The 19,201-nt window shown below is 44.1% G+C and overlaps 2 protein-coding genes across 5 annotated transcripts in view; both read right to left on the bottom strand.

Annotated features, from left to right (window-relative positions):
- Positions 1-558: 558 nt before the first annotated feature.
- On the bottom strand, positions 559-13,226 carry pitpnb (phosphatidylinositol transfer protein, beta). 4 transcript variants are annotated; one of them, XM_030342198.1, is made up of 12 exons: positions 13,083-13,226; positions 10,946-10,976; positions 9,725-9,873; positions 9,200-9,291; positions 9,061-9,068; positions 7,418-7,492; positions 6,870-6,953; positions 5,465-5,542; positions 5,230-5,334; positions 4,667-4,789; positions 4,370-4,447; positions 559-3,679 (listed from the first exon to the last, which is right to left on the bottom strand). In XM_030342198.1, the coding sequence occupies exons 1-11, from the start codon at positions 13,100-13,102 to the stop codon at positions 4,400-4,402; spliced, it is 813 nt and encodes a 270-aa protein (XP_030198058.1). In that variant the 5' UTR covers positions 13,103-13,226; the 3' UTR covers positions 559-3,679; positions 4,370-4,399. The 4 variants fall into 4 exon arrangements, with proteins under 4 accessions (XP_030198058.1, XP_030198056.1, XP_030198055.1 ...); XM_030342196.1 differs by lacking the exon at positions 13,083-13,226 and adding an exon at positions 12,547-12,640; XM_030342195.1 differs by lacking the exons at positions 4,370-4,447; positions 13,083-13,226 and adding an exon at positions 12,547-12,650.
- A 186-nt stretch (positions 13,227-13,412) lies between these two features.
- The window catches only part of ttc28 (tetratricopeptide repeat domain 28), a 51,055-nt gene continuing 45,266 nt past the window's right edge, over positions 13,413-19,201 (bottom strand). The window contains exons 26-33 of the mRNA XM_030342191.1: positions 19,128-19,201; positions 18,704-18,781; positions 17,728-17,899; positions 17,252-17,328; positions 16,908-17,037; positions 16,280-16,387; positions 15,531-16,170; positions 13,413-15,186 (exon numbers count right to left, since the gene is read on the bottom strand). The exon at positions 19,128-19,201 is cut by the window's right edge and continues 51 nt beyond it. Of these exons, the coding sequence (XP_030198051.1) occupies positions 13,911-15,186; positions 15,531-16,170; positions 16,280-16,387; positions 16,908-17,037; positions 17,252-17,328; positions 17,728-17,899; positions 18,704-18,781; positions 19,128-19,201 (2,555 nt within the window). The 3' untranslated portion in view covers positions 13,413-13,910. The remainder of the gene's footprint in view (positions 15,187-15,530; positions 16,171-16,279; positions 16,388-16,907; positions 17,038-17,251; positions 17,329-17,727; positions 17,900-18,703; positions 18,782-19,127) is intronic.

The raw sequence follows: 19,201 nt of genomic DNA, 5'->3' as shown, positions 1-19,201 counted from the left end.
AGTCTTTTCATGTTTCAATTAAAAAACGACTTGCTTGAACATAAAACCAAAAAAATCTACTGCTCGATGATAGTGATGTTTTTTCTTTACACTAGTACGCATCTTAAAGGTTTAACGATTAACTCCTACAGTAATGGAAAACATACATATACTCCAACGCTACAAACTACAAGCTACAAAAGCATGAGTAACACAACTACAACTTTTCGTGGCCATTCATGTTTTCCAGAAGTTTTGTAAGCCAATCAGACAACTAGGCCTATATTTATAATTTGAGCAGCAATTACTGGTGGTGGTGAGCGAGGTCCCCCCCTTCACTGTAAGGCGTCTTTGAGTGTCTAGAAAAGCGCTAGGTATAAATTCAATCCATTATAATTATTTAATAGATTTCAATGGAGGACCAACACAATTTCAGATTCAACAAACATACATAAGATATGCCGAAAGTATTGCTCTCATAAATTGAAATTAACATATCATTAATATTAAGGGAGTTATTATTTAACCCAAAGCCATTTTTATTCCCCATATAATTGCAAATGAAAGATTGGAGAATACTTGAGCAGAATAAACAAAACAACTTTTTATTTGTTCAAATGTATTAGATATTCTATTATCTAGACCTTGAGTCACATCATGAGTACTGTGAAAATAAGACAAACGACTAAGAGTTATACATTCACTACCAATTCCCCTGAAATTCATCTTTTAATGAAAGAGAAAATAGAGTGCATTGTGAATCTTTTCTTTGTCTTGAAATTAAAAGAGAAACACGAATAAACAAACAAAATAAATACATTAAAGAAACAGTAGCCTTTGCAAATGCTTTGACATGATTATTAAGATACAGTGTTATGGAATAAACCTGTTCCTTGTAGCCTTTAAACCTCACCCAACAGTCGACCTATCTGGCATCATTTACAGTCCTATCCCATAATAAGTTCCTTTATTCATTTCAAAAACCCAGTCATACTTTTGAAAGCTCCATTTAAAAAATAACAATTTCTCTAGCTTTGCAATGATGAGAACGTAAAACGATCGTGAATAACAAATATAGATAGAAAATACTTGCATAAAAAAAAAAAAACACCGAGCAAAACCGATCCATGTCTTGAGTTGTTACCATAACACCGTGTTCTTTCATCCAGGTCATTTGCTGTGCGTCAATGATACGCGCCATGCTCGTTTTTCTTACGATATAAAATTGGACTTCTCGGGTTGTCTTGCATTTATAAAAAAACTTTTAGTTGGACACATGCACTTCCTAAATGACGCAGTAGACCCAGGAGCGGGGAGAGGTAAAGTGAAAACTGTGGCTTGTGAAGCAGTGCGTAGTCATGCTCCGTCTTTAACGAGGAATAGCACGCGTCATCGAGGGTCATTAATATAACTATAGACGTTACTACTTCAATGTAGAAAATGACTAGATCTGCTAAATGCCTTACGTCTTAGCATAGGAATATGAATCCAAGTACATTTCCATTGTTAATTGGTAGAATGGATCTTCTATCTACATTATAGGATGATGCTTCTTCTAATTTATTATAGGCTTCTAGTCAGGGAAATATAACTCGTTGGTTTGTCATGTCTCTAAAGAAATAATGTTTTCCATCGCATCTCAAACACCAAAGCTCATGAAAGTATAGAACAGATTTATAAAACGAAAATCACTATAGTGCAACCGTCATCGTCACCAAACCTCAAGCTAAATACAGACATGATTGGACGAAGCCTTTGCTCTGTAGATATTTAACAGAACCCCAGATGGCCAAATTAATTCAAGAACTTGTTTGTACTCGAGGGAAGCTGCCCCCTAGTGGCAGATCAAGACAAGGGCCAAAGATACCAGATACTGACTACAGTGAATAAGTACCATCCATTTACATTTTTATGAAAGAATAGAGTTGAAAGAACTCTGAACTACACCCTCAAGATGTCAACTCTCTAATGCCAACCTCATTCTTAAGTCAAATTCCCCCAAAATAAGAAAGGTTGTATCTGAAATTATCCATAAGTATACTCATGCCAAACAGAGAAGACTTGCATCAAACAGAAACTATCGTCAACTGTAACCTGCTATGTCGATCTGCCAATGTTCAGTCAGTCATAAAGTGAAAGGCATTATAAAAAGGGAAAAGATCTCTCACACACAAACACAGACATAACTGGGTTCAGCCCTTGCCACGGTGAGGTTCCGTACCACAACAGTGTGAGGACAGTTTGACAGGGAGCAGCACAAAGAATAAGTCAAGGTGTCCTTTTAGCAGAAGACCAATCACACCAAGTTGAAATTCTTAAAGAGGCAATCTCAAAGATTTCCGTTTTGTTCCCTTTGGCGGCACCTATGGTGGTAATTGCCATATTACCGCCTCACTTCCCAGAGATACAAACAGTATTGCATCTGGGACTTCAGTCAGCTGGTTTAGTGGCAAGGGTTTTACTTTGAAATGAAGGGCGAGTATGTTGCGCCACTGTGCACCGCTTTTTTACTTTAACCATTAACCATTGAGTCACATAGCAGTCGTTATTATCTAATGAATTCTTTATATCGGGTTATTAAATGGCCTGGTGTGGAATTAGGGAATCTTGCTCAAGGATGCATTACAGGTAGGCTACGGAAGTGGGGAGGTCAGAGGGGAGAGACTCCAACCACGTACACTACACTATCCTACCTCCGCGATCCTAAAAAAGTCGAAGGCAGGTCATGAAAAACAGAAGAGCACATAGATTGTCTGTCTATCACACACACACACACACACACCTTCTACAAAGATCCAGGAGGACACTTATCCATCTCTTAAGTCAACAGAGTCAACGCTATTAGGATAAACAGTAACAATGGGACACTCTTGCCAAAGAAACCAAAACGGTCAGTTGTTGTCGTTTCCCACATGCACTTGATAGCTGAAGCGTTGAATGTGTGTGTGTGTGTGTGTGTGTGTGTGTGTGTGTGTGTGTGTGTGTGTGTGTGTGTGTGTGTGTGTGTGTGTGTAGGCATGGTTAAAAACCAATAGTGATTAACTTATTAATTCAGGCTTTAGCACAAATTTTTCTTGTAGAGACTAAAATACATACACCATTATATACACTATTAGTCTTTGCAGTTTCTTACAATGTTTCTTTAAAAAAAGAAAAAGGATCCACTCCACAGCCAGATAGAGTGGACGGGAGATAAGGGGAATTTCTTTTTGCTAAAAGGAGGAGGAAAGGTATGGTGAATTTAGTGGAGATTTACAGAGGTAAAAGGAAATATCCCTACTACAAGGGAAAATATCAGGGAATCTCATAATTCATGCCCAGGAGTGAGACACAATAAATAAAACCATTTCAATAAACCAGACGATAATTCAATATCAGGCAATTTGCATTCTGTGTAAAAAGTTTCCTTTTTCTCGTCCTTTTTTTCGTTTAAATAATTCTGCAAAACTGTATTACTTTTCAGAGTTATGGGGAGGCTAATGATTTGAGTAGAATCTGTACAGTACTGTTTTACCAATGTGGTCAAACCCCAGAATGAATCATGTGAGAAGGGTGACAGGCGGCAGAGCGAAGCCCGGGCCCGCGGCCTGCTCCGACGGGGTCCGTCTCCGACGACGTCGTCATGGTGGGGTTGGAGGGTTGTTTGGCCTCATTGCTCGTGAGCAGCACTCATGCCTCGGATCGGACCCACCTTGCGAAGCTAAAATAAAAAAAAAAAGGAAAGAAAAATGTTGGGGTTAAGAAAAAGAGAAGACATGGTTCGGCGCTTATTTGTAAAAGAGCCATAAAAAAGAATGAATAACTTTTGAATTGGAAGAAAAGATGGAAGAGAAGACAGAGAATGTTGGTCACTGTTAGGGATTCCAAGATAAATGTTAAAAAGACAAGGATAAAAATAAAAGCCAATATGCAAAGGTTTCAACTAGGGATACACTGATATAATACTTCTTCGATACCTATATTGAAGTCATGACCAGTAAGCATGAAATAGCACAATACAACAGCCCAGGGACAGCCATTTTCATGCCTTCTACTACAAAATCATTTATTTTGGTGATTTATCAGTGCATCCCTACTTGTTATGAAAAAATAACAAACGTGCAAAGATTATGAACACAAGGTAATAACATGCAAAATGATGAGTAGAAGTTACTGGATGAAAAAATGATGAAGGAGAGAAAGAATGGGAAAATGTTATTGAGACACATACAGCACCAAGGAATGAAAGTCAAAAAGGTTATCCCAAACACAAACATAAAAAGACTCGGGCAAGTCGAGTGAGAAGCCCGGCAGGCAGATAAAAGACACGATGAGGAACATGAAGGGAGAATGAAAATGGTTCCGGATCATGCCAGCGTTTCGAGCTCTCTTTGGCTTCCGTTAGACTTACTCAGCCTGTCTCCAGTCTCTCTAGAGTAACCTACTCTTCTGTTGCCGTGGTGCCCCGCACATCTCCCTTGGGACGCATCTGGTGTAAAGTTCAGGCGTAAACATTTTAAAAACAAACATGTCACGACCCATCACAGCCAACGCCATCATCAACACTTCACATCACAGATATTCTCTCTTTAGCCATCCGCTCCCAGCGTACCCTGCCCCCGTGGGACATCCGGTCACACAAGTCTCCCATGGACCACCCTGGGGCTGAGGTGTACTGTGTGTCTAGGGGATGTGGTTCGTGGGTTACCTCGTCCAGCTCTCTCTGGGTCTCCTCTTCCATCCGCCGGATGTCCTCCATGTTCAGCCCTATCCACTTGTCGATCCAGCAGAACAGCTGGCGATGGAAGTTGGTAAAGATGCGCTTCTCTTGCTGTGAAAGGGTAAGTAAAGGGATCAAATATTTTGTTGGTTAATAGGTCTTGGTTGTTCTTATTCTCCATAAAACTGTCTATTTCCGGCTAAAATGCTTTACTGCATGCACAACCTTTTGGGGTTTGGGTAAAATGGGGGTTATTTACCTCTAGAGATGGAGTGAGTAATACATATGCGGTTTTTTTGGGGACTTTCAAATCTAACTTAGTCTGGTTGCTTTCTTCAAATTGTATAATCATATAATTTGCACTTTTGTGTGATGAAGGTGTTAGCTCAACTTTGTCTCCTCCTAGAATGCCATAACCGTCTCTGTGGCTTGCCTTTGGCTCTATCGTTTATCAGCATTGGTTAACCCTTTTTAGCATAGGTTAGTTTGCGTTCGGGTTAGCATAGGTTAGTCATTCGTTAGCATATAGCAGCAAAGGTTTCAAGGCTAACCTTATGGATGAAGTGCTCCACTTTGGTTGACAGACCCCACCACTTGAACTTGACCGTGACCAGTTTGTATGCACACATGTTAGGACATTCAGCTTTCAGCTCATTCTGCACAAGATAAAAACAAAATCAAAAAGTTAATAACAAAGACATGAAACTTTCACAAAAATGAGCTCACTGAGTGGAGGAAAATTGCATTTTAAAATACACACACTACACTCAATATTAAAGTGTGTACCTTCCAGTCCGGACTCAGAGGACCTCTGCCAGTCTTCTCTGAATGAAACAGCGACGGATCCTCATCCGGCTTGTAGTCCTAAAGAGTTCAAGAGAAACGTCAACACAGATTGACCTTACTGAAGCACCAGGTGGTGAAGCCTGGAGTACTTTAAGGTGATGGAATGAAACCGCCATCAAACGTTTTAAACCTGAGGTTGGTTGTTCAAAATCCCATTCCCCACCACCCCTGAGATATGATGGATGGACTGATCTTTGTAACAGAGTGAGGGAGTAGATGAGTGAGTGTCATAACCCAAAGGGCCCTAACCCCCGCACGGGACTGCGTGCTGTTTTAATCCGGCAGCCCTGCGGTGTAGGTAGCGCTGGGCCCCCACGGCAGATGGACCTTCAGATTAGGCTTGGTTCCAACCCTGATCCCCTTAAGTCATTAAGGTCCAGGCAGAAACGCCGCGGCCCCCACGTAGAGGGGATTGCCCTCCTGCCTCCTTTCAGACTCTAAAGCAACTCACCTCGCCAAGTAGGATGGGTCTACCAACGTTATCAAATCCCCCCCAAATAAGAATGATCCATCTTCCTCATCCTGCCCATGGCTACGAGAGAAGATGAGTGAATACAGCTGATCTAGAATAATTCACGTGTGTGTGTGTGTGTGTGTGTGTGTACACGTGTGTGTGTGTGTGTGTGTGTGTGTGTGTGTGTGTGTGTGTACACGTGTGTGTGTGTGTGTGTACCGTGTGTGTGTGTGTGTGTGTGTGTGTGTGTGTGTGTGTGTGTGTGTGTGTGTGTGTGTGTGTGTGTGTGTGTGTGTGCGTGTGCGTGTGCGTTAACCACTTATATGACTAGCCACAATAAAGACAATCTTATCTAGATTTGGGGATTTTGGCAGAGCCGCTTGGATAACAGCTCCAAATTAAATCAGCAACTTGCATTCAAACGGAGATGCAGTCGAGTAGTGAATTCAAAACTGCCGCATTACAAAAACTAGGTCTTATCTAGCCAACAGGCCAGCATGAAGGAGCCATCCTCGACCACACGGTGGAGACGTGGTACTACTGATCCACAACAGTAACTGGTCAGCTAGAGGTGAACTCCATCATTGGGGTTGTAAATCCTCAACAAAAGGTCAAAGAGTAACATAGGCTAGCTTGTGTGCTAGTTATTATGCTAGCTCTGAACCAATACTAATTTATTGTTTTACGCCCCCAACACTATTTATGCCTGTTATATATGTGTATGCGCTTCTACTATGCTAACCTAATATGCACATTTTCCATTTGGATTTATATCATTAGAATGACATTCACATCCCTTGTATTGTGGCACTGGATTTATAACTTAGAATAAATTATGAAATAGCTTGGAAAATGCATCACACGTTTTCCTTGAGTAGCAGTAAGACTTACCGCGGCGGCCACATCCTCTCCATCAGCAATATCTATAGGGACGACCTCCACGTCCTTCCAATCAATGTCATTCAAGTCATGGACCTGGCACAGAATAAGAGCAATTAAGAAACCAGTGATTTAAGTGCTCCTCTTTGGCCACTAGATGTCATGTTGATGAACCATGACAAGCCAATTCAAAAGTCTATCCTTTTGTGACCTCAAAAGTGGGAATCTCCACTCAGATAAAGTCGGGTTGTACACTCCTACATTGAGATGTCACAACTGGATAATTCATAAATAGATGAGCCATATCAATCATGGAGCCACGTAAATCAATTATAATACTAATAACTTCTAATTAATATAAGAAATCCAACAAGAAGTTATGATGCAGAGGATGAAGGACCTGGGCAAATTTAATAGAAAGTCAACATGGGCCACGGTAGGACTCTTCCTGGTTAAAAGACATGCACCAATACCAAACGCACAAGACATGTGATGATGATTCCCCAACAGAGTCCATGGTTGTGCCCTTAGGTCAGGGGACGAAGTGTCAGGTGACTTACATTTTCTACTGTGCCCATGTCAGGTTTATGCCAAGTCTCAATCTTTATCATGAAGTCATCCTTCATGTACTCATTCTGAGGATGAAGAAAAAAACATTTTACTATACGTCAAGAACGATCCATTTGATCCAAAAAAACTTGTTGCCATGTAGAGTGAAATTGAGGGATGTAATATGGATGCATCGATCAGGTTATTAATAGGCCGATATACCGATCCATGATCTTTGTGTAATTAACTGATCCTTTACCGAACATTGATTTTATTTCAATAGAGAAAAACATGAATGTTAAGTTTCTGATGATGATCATTGTTTGCTCATCATTAGGGAAATGGATATTAGATATTAATAATAATAATATAAATTATGTATAATACACACCCAACACCAATTTAACCCAACTTAAACCAAATGTTACAGTTTTGCCTTAGATATGCTCAAGCGTATCCATGCGGACAGAAACAGACAGCTTAACTGTTCCCAGTCCTCGACTCATTTTACTGCGCGTGTCCGGGTTGTTTATGAAAATGGTGCAATCGGAAATAATTACCTGGGAAATGCAAAATATTTGTACTTTTTGCCTCCTGTGATGTGGTGTAGACCTATTATCACGTTGCACATGAGCTATCACTTTAAAGGCTGCAGGTCTCTTGGGACGAGTAGTGGTTAACCAAGTTGGCAATAGACTGGTGACATTTGGTAGGGAAATGTAGCTCATTCAGTTTATGATTACAAAGACCTTAAAGACCTGCTGCTGCGACAGAAGTCATACCTCCCTTTAAAATCACATCCTTATTTTTATTTGCAACTACACATATCATTCCGTTTTGCAAAACTAGCCCATGCAACTGTTAATCAACAACATCATTTTTAATTATTATTTTGTGGGATTTATTAAAAGAGTTTTGCATGGAGCTTTCCACCAAAACAAGGTGATTAGGTCAAAACAATGATACGACCAGTTGTCTTGGTCATATCATTGAATAATTAATTGAGCCAAACAACAATGAAATATATTATACAGTGAAGCCCAGTGAGATAGAGGCTTGTTATTGCATCCTATAACCGAGATCAGCAAAACAGCTGCACGGCTTTGATTACGTAAAGGCTACCTTAATTGTGTGTCAGGGCAATTTAAAGATGTTTTATGCTAAAGCAGGACTAACCTTAATTGTCTCTGACAGAACATAATGACGGCGGGTATTTTGCAAAATATTTTTTGAATAGGCCTATAATGATTGGTGAGGTGACCAAATAAATCAGTGCATCACTAGTATAGTAATATAAAAGATGATCTCACTAAATTTAAGCCGTTTATAAGGGCAACTAGCTACAACTTTGTCACGTCATAAGATGCACTTACACTCAGCCAATTGAACCTTAAGTTAAAGATTTCCATGAATGAAGAGTACTGAGAGGACTATTTAAATCCTACAGCTAAACCACTCAACCAATTACACGTTTGGACTGAAACAACATCGCCAGTGGTTCGATGCTTTGCCCTCATCTATTTTCAGCTCGTCGCTAACTATCTGGGAAGGTAGCTTACAACCAAGGGACGACACCACAGAGCTTTGACCAAGAATAAACGCTTGCATTTGTCTATTAGGCCCTTGCAAAAACAAAAGAAAGTGTACAACTCACCGTCACAACTGCAGGAAAAGAAGCCGAAATAAACAAAACAGGAGAGAAATCCACGTCAGGATCGATATTTACAGTACACACGATGTACACGCTATATTCAGCATCAATTCGTAAGCTAAACTAAAACGTGGTTACTCACTGGTGCGGCAGTACGGATAAGAATTCCAGGCTTTTTCGTGAAAAGTCAGCGCTCCCTCTGGGGCGATGTATTTCACAAACCCCGGGACTTTACTACGGAACAGAGACACCACAATGTCGATCAGACGAAGTCGTTGCGATGATTAATTCAAGACATTCATAACAAGGGTTCCCTGGTGGACCATGCCCTGATTAATTCATGGGCCCATTCATGGCTTCTCCGCCGTCTGGCCACCGGACGCCTGTTTGATACCGATACCGTCGTTTCAACATCGCTTGAGACAAAGTATTTGAAGCAGGTGATTTGCTATTGCTGAACACATCCACACTTTTGAAAATGTATCAAAACTGAATTATCAACCGATATCAATATCAATCTAGGCAGGTAAACATTATTCCCGACATAAGGTAGACAACAAGTGTAAGAGGAAGTTCAAGCAGTCCGTTAGCGTTTGCTGAATGATCGGATGATGTGTTGAACCAATCCAACAGAAACACAGGAGTGTCCGTCTCGTGCAGAGCCTACCTCTTCAGATGGTAGATCTTGTGTGTGAACTGTCCCTTCTCTCCCCCCTCCGCCTCATACGGTTCATTCTTCAGCACCTCGATGCCCTCCCCGCCCCCCGTCTCGTTCTTGCTGGCCTCAGCCACAGAGTACAGCTGCCCCACTTGGTACTGCACAAGATGGAGGGGGCCGGGAGAGGGTGGGCAGGAGGGAGAGAGAACGAGAAAGAAAGATTAAGAAAAAGAGAAAGAAAGACAAAGAGAGAGAGAGAGAGAGAGAGTGGAACAGGACCAAAGAAGAGAGCAAGTGAGAGAAAAAGAAAGAAAAAAAGAAGGAGAGAAAGTTGGAGAGTGAGAGAAAGCATGTCAGGAGAAATGTTATGGCAGTAGAAAGACATAATGGTCTTGCTCAACAGTAAAAAATGACCAAAAATGGTTGGCAAAGGTTTGGTTTCTGTTCCGTAGGCCGCATAGCGGTTTTGCTGCAAAAAGGATATGAGATGTTGATTGTTTGGGTCATTAAATGCAAGGTCAGCAGTCTTTCAAGTGGTGCGAGAGGAGGGGTGTGGTTTGGGAGGGGGGTACATTTGATGAAACGGCTAAAAACCAATACATGAGCTAAGAAGGGTCCCTGAACAATTGTGCTTTACCTTGTAAACAAAGATTGAACAAAAAAATAGGACTGATTTGTTGTACGCTACACTAAATACAATGCAGTACATAAAACGTTGACTATAAATTATATACAAGGGTAGTATCTAAACAACATCACTCTTACTTGTGATGTCTTAAACTGTCCAATCAGAAAGGGGGTAAAATATAATAATAATAATAAATGAAATTTTTATAGCGCTTAATATGGTACTCTAAGACGCTTTACATATTGCCCCATCAAAACTATGTAAGACAGACTAGGAATAAAAGAAAAACAGAGGTTAAACATGAAGAATAAGGTGGGAGTTAAATATGGGCCCTGTAACCCCATGAGGTCTCAGGCTATGTTTGCCTTCTTGCTGTACTTGTGATTTAACCTTTATATTCCATATTGAAAAATATAAAACATTATCAATACTTGGGCTGGCATTGTTTTTTTTAGCACACCGCCCTTTATATGGCCTGAGCATTACTCTGTGGAACGGATTCAACACAGGACTAAAATACAAATTAAACATTGAAGATCGGTTTTGATATTAAAATGCTCTTCAAAATTCCCTTTCTACCGCTGTCCCCTGTTAGTGCTTACCTCTTCCACAGAAACAGGTAGAACCACGCGGCTGGGAGGGGCAGGTCACGGAGATGGGTGGAGCGAAGAGAGAAGGACAGGACAAGTTAAAACAAACATCAAATAGTTCTGACATGATACAACTCTATGTTGTCTGATCGGACTGGAGATGGACGAATAATAGTTTCCATTTGTTATTAAATGTGATGTATTCGGCTGATGAACATAGGATTATAGACTCATTCTATTCTTTTTTTTCAAATGTTTGGCTTTAATGAATGACGGTTCATCCTTAGTTCATGAAGAACCAGGAGCATTCGGTCTGCAATATTTCAAAACAATGGCCGTGGCCAAAGAATGTGTAGCAATCTACAGAGCAGTTACAACTTTTTTGTGAAATACACCATACACCAGCGATGTTTTTTTGATTTACTTCAGACGAACTTCAGTTACGCATCAGTATCAAGAGAGCAAGAGCGCCAGTTATTTATTTCCCCGGATTGGCTAATCTGAGTTATTTGAACCAATTTTCCCAAATGTGAAATCAAAGTCTGCCCGGCCAAGCCCAGACTGATATCTATTACGAAACACAAAACCGGAATATCTGGATTGTCTCAGAGGGATAGGTGGATGCAGACAAACATTCTAGTTGTGACATGAGGCTAACTTTGTTGCATCACTGTCAAGGTGAAATGATAAGTGCCAGTTCACGCATCAATCAGTAAGTAACATTCAGTATCGGAATTGAAAGAAGGTTGTAAAATATCCATGTAGATTAACATGGCAATGGTAAGTAGGTAAGACTAATGAACACCACTAGAAACTTGTAAAGTGGTTCCAAACCTTGGGGTGGGACATACACAAAGTTGGGGTTGCAAACATTTTCAGAGTCAGGCATGTCAGAGCTATAATAGCATGGGCCAAAAAAGGTTGGGAAACTCTTGCATACGCAGTATGTAACAAACATTACTGCAATAGAAAGAAGGTTCTAGAATATCCAGATCCAGAACCATTAGGAAGAAAATCAATGATACTATTCCATACCAATTTCAGTCGACTTTAATTAAATATAATGCAACATTTAATGTATCAACAAATGATATGATCCGTGTGTTTTTATATAGTATGAGTAAATCCAGTGAAATGCAGAGAAGGGTTATGGGAATTGAATGTGTTACTAAAGAGGTATAACAACTAAGAAAATCAACTAATGTATTAGTAACAATGCATTACATGCAGTATGAATGCAACTTTTGCTTACGGTTGAACCTGGTGAGAGAAACACAAATATGGATATTTTACAGAGGAGTGGCTCAAAACGGTTGCCAGAATGACAGCAAGCAAGGCTACCAACAAGGACGATTATATTAATTTGATAACCAACAAGCCACCAGTAATATGCCATTATCGATGATCACCATTTCCGTTTCAATGCATCCGATTTTTACTCCAGAAGACGACACTTAATCAGCTCGACTGATAAATACTCGACTTCGTTTAGCCCCAATGAATTCAACAGAGAAGCGCCCGCCTGGGGACGGTAACGTCAATGTAACGCAGCTTGGTTGAGGTTAGCCCACAATGCTGACGTGCGTCAGGCGGTCCTAACTGCTGTCAGCTACCTGCCTGGGTGGGTCGGTGCTATGGAGGTTAGCACCATGGGACCGAGACCCATAGATGCAAGTCCAATAGGGGCTAGCACCTTGGAGGCTAGCCGGATAGCACTGCAGCTAGCGGCTAGGGAACTGTAAATCCAGTGAGGATGGACCCTTAATCTGGAACTCACGAGACAACAAGCTTACAGGGAGACATCGGAGGCAGATGGACTCCCGACACGGGGAATATCAAGCGTGTACATATAAGTGTATCATATCAGCAGTATTATTCATCTTGTAGTTTATGTTGTACAAATCATTACATCCACCCCTTTGCAATAAATTAGCAACGCCTAAACGGACCGGTGACTGCCTATCGTCTTCTGATCCACCCAGCTCAAATCAGTCTCCTTATAGACTGTCTTTAGGAGCGTGCAAAACACGGAAACACTGATTAAATACACAATTAAAATAGAGAATTTTGACCACGGAAAGGAAACATGTGTCACTGTATAATGTCAGTCTAAATACGTCGACAAATTGCATTAAACACTTTAACTCACTATTCCTTGACGAGCACCATCTTCGTTCCCAGGCTGCGGCTGCGCAGTTGGGGGCAACGTCAAACGGAATTATCAACAAGTTTGCCCCGCCTATCGAGATGATTTGATTGGCTCGTGGACCCTGACACGGTCTGGTACCTGCCACAGTCTCTTCACTCATGAAATCCGATGTCACACATCCTCCCCACGCACACGCACGCACACACGCACACGCACACACACATACATTCATAGACACACACACACACACACTCAAAACATTAATAATACCATTGATTTAATGTGTAGTGGAATGTGTCACGATTGTTCAAATGCTGACACGCAGTCCAATAATATAAAATGTTCATCATTTAATTGCACATACAAAACTTGTTATACAAATGGAAAATGCTTTAATTGACAAAATAACTCACAACTGACATGATCAATCATTTATAACAAGAATTCCGGAGCCAAGTAGTTAATCAACACACACAAATGTAGCAAGCATTTGGGTTGACTAAATGCAATACACGTTCTCATTCTGCAGCAGGCATTGTCAAAGTCTCTTTACAGTGTGCTTATAAAGGCCTCGGAATACGTCCCTTTTAATTCAGTTAAAAACAAATGTAAAATGCTAATATTTAACACTTTTTACAACAATTATATTGTATCTTTCCAGTTACATAAGAAGGCACAATCATCACAAGCATAAGTGTGATACGTCTTTACAGTCTTATTTCATGGAGCAAATCATTCTCAATGACCTTTCCCAATTGATAGTGGATACACAGAGCGAGTGATCCATACTGGCTTCTCCAGAAGGGTCTCCAAATTTCAAACATACCATCAACACTTTGATGAAGGGAAAAACTTCCCGCTTGAGATCACCTTGTATCCGTTCTCAGAGGGGAGTTTTCCGGGACAAGAGTTCACCGTCGATCCGACTTCCTTAGACTTCCTGACCAGACTTTGGGATGTCGATAAAGTTGGCGGCTTTGACTCCGCTTTCCTCCCCTGTCCGGAGGCCTGTGTCCCGGCGATTCGATTCTCACCTGTGCCTTCGTGTCTCGGGGAAAGACTCAGCAAACCCAGGACGTCCCGTTGAACCGTGCTCATTCTCTTAGCGCCTTCGCCGGCGGAGACGCGCTCTGGCCTCGGACCCTCGTCCCTCTGGCTCATGTTGGCCCAGAAGCTCTTCAAGTTTCGGACGGATTGGACGCCGTCGTCCGCCGGCCCGCTGGCGGCCATCTCGCTGTGCCTCCGTCTCGGGGCGTTGGCCGTGGGGCTGGGGGAGGCGGAGAAGGACCCCGTCGAGTAGTGGGAGAAGGTCGGGGACGGGGCGCTGCCCACGGGGGAAGAGACGGGGGAGATGGAGAGGTCCGCCGAGGAGCAGGCGGGCGACGTGTTGGAGGTACGCGAACTAGAGGCGGCCATCGGCGCCCGTTGCCGCTCCGGGTCCGGCGAAAGCGCGGAAGAAGGAGAAGACAGAGGGCAAAGGTAGGCGTGGTCTTTGAGGGAGAAGGAGAGAGAGGGAGAGCGAGAGACAGCCGGGCTGTGATGCGCGGAGTGTGGCTTCAGCGATGAGATCGACGGCGCCGACGACGACGACGATAAGCGGTTGGTTTTCTTCGGCCGGGCCGGCGGAGGCGGCGGCGGCGGTCCTTTGGCGAGAGGAGCGGACGAGGGTGAAAGAGGCGAGGAGGCGGACAGAGGCGAGGAGTGCGACAGAGGCGAGGAGGAGGCCTTCAGGCTGCCTCGGCTGCCGGGCCGGCTGAACGCACTGGTCAGCGACGGGCAGAACCCGCGCCCGCCCGCGCCCCCCGGGGGAGTCAGGGACGGGGAGGAGGGCGCCGTGGCGGGGGAGGAGAGAGACCCGCCCCGGGCGGCCCGCTTCCCCTCGGGTCTGACGCACGCCGGGCCCCTGGTGCTGCTGAGCTTCTGGAGGTTGTCCACCGCCTCCAGGTGGCTCTGGGTCTCCTTGAGGATCTTCTGGGCCAGCTCCTGGGGGTCGAGCAGCGCCGTCGGGACCCGCTCCTCCTGGGACTTGATGGTGCTGTCCGTCTCCGTGCTGGACTGGTCCGACTCGGAGCTGCACAGCTTGCCTTTTCTGAGCGGCGACGAGCTGGAGGATATAAAGGAGTGTGTTTACCGATGGCCACTGAAGAGACATGCCACGATGAGGGCTTGATATTAAAATGTCTGAACCCCGACAATTTATTACATCTATACAACAAAAATCTAAAACAATGAATATGTGTTTTTTATATCATTAAAACAAAATTGGAGTCTTTTCACCTTTTAAATGTACATATGCATGTACTGTATATATAATTCGGCTTGGAAAAAGCTGGTGGTTTTAGTCTAACTGAAACAAGCATTGAAATAGATCACCCTTGAAAATATGTTTCAGGATTGGTTTGACGATCTCTGGATTGTTTTCTGTTGTCTCTGTTCGGGGCCACTTACAGTGCAGGCACATGCTTGGGGCTGGTGGAGATCTGTATGGCCACGGGCGGGGCTTTGACCGGAGACGTCGGAGTGCTGATAGATCCCCTGGAAGAAACGGCGGCTCCTCCTCTTCCGACTCCTCCTCTGTTGTGCCTGTGTCCCCCGGGTAACGACAGCGTGCCATAGTCCCTCCCACCTCCTCCTCCGCCTCCTCCTGCTCCTCCCAACGGTTCGCTGCTGATAATGGAGAACCCATCGTACTCCTCTCCTGCCTGCTTCCCTCCCGTGGCACCGCCCCGACCGCCCAGCCGACCCAGCGACAGTCCGTCCGTGTGCCGACCTCCCCCTCCTCCCACTCCTGCTCCTCCGGCCCGGTGTCGGTCTAGATCCTGTTGGCTGATGAGGTCACTTCCTGCCGGCTCGGGCCTGGACAGGAAGCTGAGGGACGAGGCCAGGGAGCTGAGGCTGTAGACGGAGATGGCGTCGCAGGAGAGGGTGTCCGGGTAGACGGGGGGCGGGTAGGGGGGCTGGGTCTGGTAGCCGCCCAGGGACGGGGCCAGGGACTGGGCCTGGGACGAGGTGGTGCACTGGGAGGACGACAGGGACTCCAGGGAGGACGAGCTGTCCATGCTCTGACGCTTGGGGAGCTCCGAAGCGTCTGAAGAACAAAAAAACAACAAAAAGAGGAGAAGTGAGGTTGACGCTCTGATTCGGAGATGCACAATCAACACGTTTGTTTTGCGTGGTTCCTTTTCTCTCCTCCTCACCAAAGAAGCCCAGGAGAGAATTGAGCGCAAAGTGCATGGTACGCCTGCTCGCTTGCTTCCCGGTCTTTAGAACCACCTCCTCCTGGCCGACCTCACAAAGGTCAAATCCTAAGAGAGACACACGGGTGAGACAGCTTAGAGGGCTATAGAAGAGCAGCAGGCGGAGCAGGTCGCAGATCAACCGGGGAGGGTGGCTGGTGCTGATCCTCGCCTTCTCCTTCGCTGGTTACCACGGCGGTACCCAGGTGTCCTTGAGCAAGAAAGACGCTCCTGATGTGCTGGGTGTTGCTGTGCATGGTTGGGCACTGTCACTGGTGCGCGAGTGCGTGTGCCTGTGCGTGTGTGTGTGTGTGTGTGTATATGTGTGTGTGATGAAAGGGGAGCCATTCATTTAAAAATACTTTAGATCTCGAACAATGGTGGTTGGCAAAGTGCTTTATGAATACCATTTACTCTTACTTTTAATCACAAGCCTTTACACTAAGTACTATCTTATCAATAATGAATCATCACTTTTATTATCATTTATAGCAATGCGTTAATCAATTTCATCGCCAACAACGACAACGTTTATTTCTGTCTGTAAGAGACAACCAGACAGAATTAGCGTAGCTTAGAGTAGACCCACCGATAGCGGCCAGGAACTCGTGGCAGCCGGGCAATCTCCAGAGCTGGACACTTATAGACACTTGGATGGGAACCAATGAGAAGTCCTGATCTTTGTCACCTGACTGCAGCTGCACCAGCACCTGGTGAAGCTTTGAGGAAAAGAAAGAGAGGTGAATTTAGATTGAATCACACAAATACATGCGGGCTGTGTTAGTACATTTCTACCTCTCATGTCTACTCATGGAGCCTTTTTTAGTGGAGCCAGGAGAGACGGTTAGGATGATCTAATCCCCCGGGCCACACGGGGTGGTTGGGGTGATATGAAAGCAGTAGGCAGGGCCTGGTGCCGGGGTGTGACCATACCTTGCTGATCAGCTGTTCTCCACTCTCAGACTCTGTCACCAGCTTACACAGAGCCAGCAGAGCTGCAGGAGGGAGACCTGGCAACACACAGTACAAAAGAACACAATGTAATAGGATGTCACACTAAAGTAAAGAGATAGAGAGGTTAAACATTGATTATAATGTCAATGAGTGGTGGTTTGATCTCTGCCATTTGTTTCAGCTGCACGCTTATTTCAAAAGCAAGCCGTGATTACGGAACAGTATCGATTGCTTGCATGTCCTGAGAAATCCTCCCTCTAGTGTCCTCTAGAAACAACTCCCGAAACAGTCGACTTTCCTGACCAAACATATATCTAAGAAATTAACCAGGATTTATTCGAGAACACCAAACCAGACCCTGGCGGTGATTGAGTAACCCTATAAACACTCTGGAGGAACAGCTATGGTAGTGGGCAATTGCTTTTTTTTTTTTTTTAGATAAAGGCCTGTAGTACCAAGCAGGGCCTGTAGGGTGGCGCTGCACTGCTGCAGGCGGCTCCCAGGGTCCATGGTGGGGAAGAAGACCGCGGAGGCAGCAGGGAGACTGCCCGGCCCGCCGCCCCCTGAGCCGTCAGACCTGAAGCCCACCGCAGACAGCAGGGCCTGCCAGCCAGGTACCCCACCCACCTGATGGAGACCAGAGGAGACCATGCTTCAACATTGGAGGAGGACTGTGTGTACATGGACATAATGCCCCTAAGTCTCCAACTCAAACACACAAACGTTCCCCTAAACACACATACATGGATCTCTGTGTGCGTGGGGACATGGACATGGACAGGGTTAAAGTACAGATGCAAACGAAACACACACCGTGTCCTTGTGACAACACGCCAGAGCGACAGAGAGCGTTTCCTCTTTAACTTGTATGTTCATGTAAACAGATGAACATAACATCAGCTGACACAACACACGTCACAGCAACAGCTGACGCTTCTGGAGAAGACTGCAGGAAGTAGTCGAAACATGCCAGGTGCAAACAAATGAACACTAGTCTGTTTACATGAACATACAAGTTAATTTATCAAGTTAGACCAAATGAACCTTTTTGACTGTTTCCTCTTTCTTGTTATTCCGATTCAGTTGAGCAGGTTTGCATGCTATTTTTACACACACTAATTTTTTTCTGTGGACAAGTTATACATATGCTGCAATAAGAGACACAGACTCATAACCATGAATCCAGCCCCAGCATAGAGACCCTCGGCATACCTGGACCAGAGCCCATGCCCTGGAGGGATGAGGACATAGACATGATGAGATGCAGATGCATCCAACATAAACTTGCTCCTAAATTACACACACACACACACATGCACACACACACACACACACACACACACACACACACACACACACACACACACACACACACACACACACACACACACACACACACACACACACACACACACACACACAGATAGAGACCTTGTTCTCGATGCTTTGCAGGGACGTGTACATGGGGTTACATTGACCACTCTGGATGCGCTGCAAAGACTTCTCCACCTGCGGAGGGAGCAGAAACACAGGTTGGCAGGTTACGGTAAAACCGTCACTAGCTTGGTAGGAACGTCATTATAGGTAGGACGGTCACTAGGTAGAGATAACGATCAGAGTGGAGGAGATTTAACTACCGGGTGATTTTATCAGGCTCTCAGTTTTGGGTGCATATTGGTGGTTTTAGACTTCATGTGGAACGGATTATGATAATCCAATTATTATTCATAATCTGATGTGGATTTTCCCGAAAAGGTGTACAGTGTGCATTGGTGCCTAAAAAAGATTACACTGATCATCTTATTATGTAAAAATACGTTATGGTTCTGTAATGTTTCTAAATAAAAAAGCTTACCAAGTGTAAAAGAACTCGAAGAGCGTCTCTTGCCCTGTCTGGGCATTGGAGGATCTCCGTAAGGGCTTGGCCAA

The sequence above is a fragment of the Gadus morhua genome, chromosome 19 (genome assembly GCF_902167405.1).
Source record: "Gadus morhua chromosome 19, gadMor3.0, whole genome shotgun sequence".
NCBI classification, from domain to species: domain Eukaryota; kingdom Metazoa; phylum Chordata; class Actinopteri; order Gadiformes; family Gadidae; genus Gadus; species Gadus morhua.
This window is presented reverse-complemented; position numbering and strand designations above follow the sequence as displayed.

Bases quoted from the DNA above. Each gene is read 5' to 3' on its own strand.
- pitpnb (XM_030342195.1), bottom strand. From the start codon at position 12,599: ATGGGTCTCGGTCCCATGGTGCTAACCTCCATAGCACCGACCCACCCA. The intron at 9,874-10,945 runs GTAAGCACTAAC...CATCTTGTGCAG, and splicing joins TACCTGTTTCTGTGGAAGAG to TACCAAGTGGGGCAGCTGTA. The intron at 5,543-6,869 runs GTAAGTCTTACT...TGAACTCTTTAG, and splicing joins GAGAGGATGTGGCCGCCGCG to GACTACAAGCCGGATGAGGA.